At 40.4% G+C, this 7,864-nt stretch overlaps 1 protein-coding gene across 10 annotated transcripts in view; it reads right to left on the reverse strand.

The window, feature by feature from the left end:
• Positions 1-5,865, reverse strand: part of DISP1 (dispatched RND transporter family member 1) — a 209,499-nt gene extending 203,634 nt beyond the window's left edge. For 2 of the 10 annotated variants that reach the window (XM_059942074.1, XM_059942022.1), the window contains exon 1: positions 5,540-5,642. In XM_059942074.1, the coding sequence (XP_059798057.1) occupies positions 5,540-5,589 (50 nt within the window). In that variant the 5' untranslated portion in view covers positions 5,590-5,642. Of the gene's footprint in view, positions 1-5,482; positions 5,643-5,804 lie in introns of those variants that run through there. The other 8 variants (XM_059942050.1, XM_059942013.1, XM_059942068.1 and 5 more) reach the window with 7 other exon arrangements.
• Between the last annotated feature and the right edge of the window lie 1,999 nt (positions 5,866-7,864).

Below are 7,864 nucleotides of genomic sequence, written 5' to 3' on the forward strand. Positions count from 1 at the left end.
TAAATTGAGTCATTTGCAGAGATGTGGATGGACCTAGAGACTGTCATACAGAGGGAAGTAAGTCAGAAGAGAAAAACAAATATCATATATTAACGCATATATGTGGAATCTAGAAAAATGGTACAGATGAAGCAGTTTGCAAGGCAGAAATAGAGACACAGCTGTAGAGAACAAACGTATGGACACCAAGGGGGGAAAGTGGTGGGGGGGGTTATGAATTGGGAGATTGGGATTGACATATACACACTAATTTGTATAAAACAGATAACTAATAAGAACCTGCTGTATTAAAAAGTAATAATAAAATAAAATTCAAAATAAAAAAAGGATATGAAAAACCTAGAATCCTAATAGATCAACCAAGATAAAGCCTTGTAACTTGACTAAAGAGATAGAAAGCATGTTTTAGGTAGAAACCCTCAAGGAAAAAAGTCTTACCCAAGGAAAGGTAAAAGGTATTTATTATAGAATAGGTTGTGTGTTCTTAAAAAGGATGTTGTTCAGTTGTTTTCTACAGGAAGAAGAAACAAGATTCAGAACGAGAAGAGGTGGATTTAAATGAATGCAAGGGAGATTTCAGTTAGGTCCAGGGAATAACATTTTACATGCTTGTTTTCATCAAATGAAAATGTATAAGCCACAAAGCAACAAAAAGACAAAGGAATCCTACCTGTCAAGATGATAAGACCCTGGAAGAGGCTATGGATGTTTAGAATTCAAAACCTACCTGTCCTGGATTGGTCAACATTTACTAGCCTTAAGGGAGTCAAATCAGATTATCTCCCAAGGTCCTTTCTAGCACTAGAACTCAGAGAATTAGAACCAATAAATAACTGTTTATTAGGAAAAGAAATAAAGTTAGCAGTTGAACTTGGGAATATATTTTATATGAGCTTTCTACTTTAATCAAAAGTGCTCTTATTAGTCATGTGCCACAATGTTCATTGCAGCTCTATTTACAATAGCCAGGACATGGAAGCAACCTACCTAAGTGTCCATCAACAGATGAATGGATAAAGAAGATGTGGCACATATATACAATGGAATATTACTCAGCCATAAAAAAAACGAAACTGAGTTATTTGTAGTGAGGTGGATGGACCTAGAGTTTGTCATACAGAGTGAAGTAAGTCAGAAAGAGAAAAACAAATATCATATGCTAACACATATATATGGAATCTAAAAAAAAAAAAAAGGTTCTGAAGAACCTAGGGGCAGGACAGGAATAAAGACACAGATGTAGAGAATGGACTTGAGGACACAGGGAGGGGGAAGGGTAAGCTGGGACGAAGTGAGAGAATGGCATGGACATATATACACTACCAAATGTAAAACAGACAGCTAGTGGGAAGCAGCTGCATAGCACAGGGAGATCAGCTCGGTGCTTTGTGACCACCTAGAGAGGTGGGATAGGGAGGATGGGAGGGAGACGCAAGAGGGAGGAGATATGGGGATATATGTACATGTATATGTATAGCTGATTCACTTTGTTATAAAGCAGAAACTAACACACCATTGTAAAGCAATTATACTCCAATAAAGATGTTAAAAAAAAAAAAGAAGTGCTCTTATTCTTAAGTGATAAAGCAAATGAGATAAAATGTTAAAAATAGGTGAATCTGAGTAAAGGGTATACAGGTGGTTCCCTGTACTATTTTGATTTTTGCAACTTTATTCAATTACTGTGAAATAGTCATCATTTAGGTTTAAAATATTAGGAGTTGAATTGTACTTCTTATCTTACTAGTTCTTGTGGGAAAGTCTAGAACTTGATTATGTATCACTTCCTAGGGCCTGCCCTCCCTCCTCTGCTGTAATTAAGACACGTTCACTCATATACAGTGGTTGGTTTTCTCACATCTACAATGTTCTCATCAATCTCCATGCCTTCATCCTCTCAATTTTGAAAATAAACTTCAGTATTTGTTTTTTATTCACATTTCAACCCTTCCCTCAAACCTCGCCAAGACTCCTAATAACCGTATAAACTTTGACTTCCCAGCCTCTGCCAGGTCATTCTCAAGGAGGTGGGAGAGGTGGGAGGGATTTCTTTCCCTGCCAGCTGCAGGCAAAGAGGGAGCACATTGTCTGTAGGGTATTTTAAAACAATAATAAAAGCAACTAAAAGTCTTTCTGCCTTTTATTATCACCAGGCACTGGCAATTAGAAACAACCTTAGTGTTGAGACACTCCTTCCAACCATTGCAGACAGCTCCAAACATCACCCCTTAATATGTCACCAGTAATGGTCAGCCTTCCCAACCTCTGCCAAAATCTTCTTTCCAATAGTTTTTCTTTTCCTCAGGATCTCAAATTAAAAACAAAACAAAAACTAATAATAACAACAAAGACTAAAGGCAATCAGTGTATTTTCTACAGTATTTGTAATTGTGAGGTATATCATTATCACTTTAATAGAAAAGCTCATATATAATTTAATGTGATGCCTCACTCAAAACAAAACTAAGTAGAGTCCATTTATATAATCCAGATCAATTATGATTTAGTATTAAAACTATTTTTCAAACGACAATAATGTAAACAAATGGTTCACAGTCATAACTTAATGCCTGGAGGCTGGAAAATTTGCCAAGATTTATGGGATCAGACTCAGCAGAACAGACAAGGCTCTACTAACATAAATGCAGTCCTTTATGGCTGCTCTGATCGCCCTGCGTCACACTTTGAGGGCCAGGTCATCCTAGACACTATGAGAAAAAAGGTCTAACTCGGTGAATGAAAAAGGACAAAAAGAGATACTAAAAGAAGGGATCGACTATGTCTCGGCCAATCTTGTTGAGGGCCATCTTGCATCAAAGGCAATGCAGCAGCTGGATGGTAAATCAGCAGATCAACAACACTCTGCTGGGTATCTCCCTGTCCAGCTGTATTCCTCAGCTGTAACAAATCCTCCTGATTCTATCAAAAGGCAGGGAATGTCTTTCTCACTAGGGTATGCAGATAACTGAAAATGGACTAGATAACAATAAAATTGATAATCAGAGAGTACAGAACCAAAAAACTCAATATAGCAAGTTACTTCACATATTACAAATGGGTTATTAATGAAAACAAAATGTGCTAGTATGTGTATATGAAGACACTTTTGACTACAGCTGTTTTAATCGTTCTTCCAATACACAGATACACATTCCACTGTAGCAGAATAAAAAGAAATAGTAAATCCATAAGAATAACTAGTAATTTGCTGCACCCTGATAAAAAAAATGCCACTATTGGTTAAACTGTTAAATACATCTAAATCCTACAGAATAACACAGAGTAATCCTACAGAACAAACAGAATTTATCTAGAGAAGGCTAAGAAATTTACTCAACAATTAGAACAAATAACAAAAATTCCAAAGATTATCCAGAACACAAGGCAATCAAATTTCAAACATACTACTCAGATATATAATTAGAAACTTGCCACAGAAGGCAGGGCTCTTGTGTTTCAACAATGATCACAACCTCTCCTATGAACTAACATCTAATGGCCTACAAGCTTTCTCCCAAAACCAAGGGAAAAGGGGGAAGAACACATTTTTAAATCAAGATTATATAGAAAAATCAGATCAACCTTTCAGAAAAACAGTATTGTCTACTTTTAAGAAATAAGATTAAGACATATAGAAATCTACATAGCAGTTAATTCAAAAACTTTAAAGGTCAGTGTCATCTTTTCACTTCCTAATTTGAAAAACTATTCAATTTGCTCACTTCCCTGTTACAGCATTGTTTATGTTTAGGCGATGCTTTCCACTTTTAAGTATCAGCTGTGCCCCTAAACATAAGGAAATTATCTATCTTACTCAAGCATAAATTTTCAAGGCCATCAAGAGTTTATAAGCTATAGTTAATAATACTATGTTGTATATTTTAAATTTGTTAAGACAGTAGATCTTAAGTGTTCTCACCACAAAAAGAGAGAAATTAGTAACTACGTGAAGTGATGGTTTGTTAATTAGCTTGATTGTGGTAATAATTTCACAATATATGTGTATATCAAATCATCACGTTGTACACCTTAAATATATGCAATTTTGATTTGTCAATTATGTCTCATTAAAGCTGGGGGAAAAAAGAGTTTACAAGCTAGCAAGACACCAAGCCATCAAGAAACATAAACTGTTCTAGTTTACTTGAATTAGAGCAAGACAGACCACCAAATCAGATCTAAAAGATACCTGTACCAATACAGTAGTTTTAAAAGTAAAAAATGTTAACACTTGAAATATGAAACACTTGAAACAAGCAAAAGATTCAACCATCAGATATCACCGTCAACCAATGACAATGTTAGGGCTCTCCCTAGGTACCTCACCCCATTTGTGACAAAAATACAAATTTGCCGTCTATCTAAAGCTAAAACAGTCTTTGTAATTATGCAGAAGTGAGATACTCTATGACGTAGATTAGGAAGTACATATTAACTGCAAGTCAATAAAACATGAATAAAATGTAGACAATAACTAAAATTAATAATAACCTCTGGTAATGATAAAAGCAAGCCCACATAGTACACGATGGCCAATAAGGAAAACTAAATATGCTAATGTGTATATAACAACAGAACTTGGGTTATCAATATTTTTTAACAATCTACCAATGGCAAATATATATGTTTTCTTTGTAGCAGAAATAAAAAGTAACAGTAAATCCACAGGAATTGCTAGTAATTGGCTGCACCCTAATCTAAAATTGCCTTTACCGGTTAAACTCAAAAACTAAATACAATAGGATAACTTTTAGTAAAAATATATTAGAAAGTTAGGCAGAAAAACAATGAATAGTAACTGCAAACGTGACGGCACTGGCTTTCCATGTAATTATCACTGTAATTCCAAACGCATTTACAAGTTCATTCCATGACAAAGCAAATAACCTAAACTCCGCAAGGTAGAGAAGATTCCAAAAGGAAAACTTTGGTTGGCTTGCTGGTATGAAGACAACTTTAAAGCACTATCTGTTTGACAAAGAAATGCAGCATAAGTTGGACCCTGGTGAGGAAGAGTTCAAGTTTTCCCTGGGAATGTAAATTCTTCCCCGAAATCCACACAGGTTTAAAAAAAAAAAAAAAAAAAAAGGCACATCAGAAAGCCAGCATTAATTGCAAAGGAGGCAATACGAGTTCAGCATCCAGTAGGTGGCTGGTCATCTTTCTGACCCGTTAGGTCAAGACGTCCTTCTCATCTACGACCCTCAGAGAAGGACTGCCTCCCTCCTCTCCAACCTCCCCTGGAAGCCAACCTCTGCCAACTCGTGCCACCCTCACAATCTGCCAAGTGCCGGGACACTCCCCCCAAGTGGGACTGCTCTCCTCCGAGATGCCTCCTGCCCAGTGTCACCCGCCACCCTCCTCCCCTTCTCAGGGCCTCTTCGGCCTCAGGGTCCCCGGTGCCTCCCTCCTCAGCCCCTCACGGCTGCCCTCAGGGCTGCCCCCGTCCCCCGACCCCCAATCCTGGTCCCCTCCCTCAAACCTGGGGTCCCGGTTCTCCCTCTGCCCGCGCGAGGTGTCCCGACTCTCCCGTCCCTACCCGGTCTCCCCCGTCCCGCGGCGCGGGGCGGCAGCGGGGCGGAGAGGCATCCACTGAGGAGACAAGTGCCTGGGACTCTCCGGCTCCGATCCGGACCCGGAGCCGGGCTTCCGCCTCGCGCCGGAAGGCATTCGCGAGCGGGACCGGAAGTCCCGCCCCGCGAGCTTTCTGCCTGCCGCGGCAGCGGGGTCTCACTAGCTCGCAGAGAGAACGCGCGGAGGAGAGAGGGGTTTGCCGGCACTCGGCCGGGAGCAGAAGGGCTTACCCTGAAGGGCGGAGGCGCCAAAAATCTTTCTCCCTGCTGCTTCTCTTTCCAGCGGATCAGCCAACCGACCCGCAGTCGGTTGATCAAGGGTCTCCTCTGTTCACGCACCGGGAGGAGCAAGATGACTCAGACACTGACCCCTGCCCTCACAATCTAGTTGAAAGTTGACAAAAATATAAACAGAGGTTAATCACACCGCAAGGCAGTATTGCTACATTCCTTAATCCAAATTTTTATCACCTGCTATATATCACTCATTAAACAAGTAGGCTGTAAACAGACGAAAGCTCCTATCTTAGGGAGCGAGGGAGGCACTAACGGCAATGAACTAGGCAGAGAATAAATCAAACAGCGACCTGTTCCTCGGGAAGCTTAGGGTAGTACAGGGACAGATATATGGGCAAACAAGTGCAATGAAACCATCAAGCATCAGAGGAACTATGGCCGTGCTGAAGGCAGTCGTGTGGTGTAGGGAGCTGGACAGACCCAAGACTCTAAAGGTAATGGCTCCTCCGTTGAGACCGAAATGAATGATGAATAAGAGTTAAAGGTCAGACAAGGTGGGGGAGGGCATGCAGAGGAGAAGGATGCCAGAGAGAGCTTGGTTTAATCAGGGAGCTGGAGGAGGGTACAGTTAATTTAGCAAGATCTGCGATCAGAGAGTCAGGAGGAAGCATAATGAGAGGAGGCAAGCCCAGGTCAGGAAGACTGTTGTGTATTATGCTAAGAAATTTGGACTTTAGACTCCATGCAACAGGGAATCAGTGCATATCTCTAGGGGAATAGACAAAATACTGAGTTATGGGGTTGACTAGGATGATTGACCTAGTCATCAAAGAAAAATAAGAACTTGAAAAATTGCAGAGAGAACATTTTACCAGTGAGGGTGATTTCTCAAACTGTCATACCCAGATGTTAAAAACAATGGATGATTACAACTCTATAAAGGCAGGACTACCAGGGCTCAGACCCCTGGGGTTGCCCATTGGGCAAATCACCCCAACCGAGTTGCCAGCTGAAGCCTTAGGGAACCATGGAATCAATGGGCCAAGGAAGAAGAAAGTTCATTACCAGCTACAGTAATGAGAGCCATTGCCTCTAATTCCTTGCTTGCCACTACTGTTTAATAAATACCCTCTTGCACACTGAGCCCATTTTTCCTCTTTAAAAAGAAATGGCATATCAGTTTTTTCCAATTCTTTTCCTTTTGCCAGCAACAAACTATATTGCCATATATGGAGATAGGATTATGGTAAAATAAAAGGAAGACTGGACATCATGTAGAAAGTCTGTACTTAGAGGGCACAGTATCACCTCTGGATGAAGTAGAAAGACACAGCTTTGAGTGTTCTCCCTTTGGGAAGTTTAGCAGTCCATTTGTGATGGTACGTGAAATAACCAAATCATATAGTAGAGAGGTGTGTCTCTGAAAGAAAGGGAAGAAGAGAGTATGTATGTGTGGTGTGATGTATGTGGGGTTTGTGTGGGTGACGGCGCGTGTGTGTGTGTGTGTGTGTGTGTGTGTGTGTGTGTGTGTGCTGGGCCACCAAGAAATAAAATATAATAGACACTCCATGAGATGTTTCCCTGTAGCTCACCACAATTCCTCTTTTTGTAGGAATGGCCCCAATACATAGGCCAATCCCTTAAAGGGCCATATATTTATGCACAAATGATCATGTTCTAGGGTTTGCCCAGGATTGAGGGGCATCCCACGACGCTGAACTTTTGGTGCTTAAACTGGAATAGTCCTGGGAAAACTGGTCACACTATCATGTCCCCTGTAAACAGATTAATCCAGATACGAACACATCCTAAACTAGGGCATTTAGACTCTTCCCTCAGGGAATTTTAAACACTGCATAGGGAAACACAGAGAGAAGATGGCCATTAGAGCTGAGTCACATAAATGGCAGTGCCCTAAAGAAAAGATCTATTAACACCCATTATGAAGGACCCAGGACCTGCCTTGTTTTCTTTGATTACAGGAGATATCCCTGTGTACTTCCAAAACTTTTTTTTTTTTTTTTTGCCTGACTAGCCAAAGAAGATTTCTGCTA

Source organism: Balaenoptera ricei, chromosome 1 (genome assembly GCF_028023285.1).
Source record: "Balaenoptera ricei isolate mBalRic1 chromosome 1, mBalRic1.hap2, whole genome shotgun sequence".
NCBI lineage: Eukaryota > Metazoa > Chordata > Mammalia > Artiodactyla > Balaenopteridae > Balaenoptera > Balaenoptera ricei.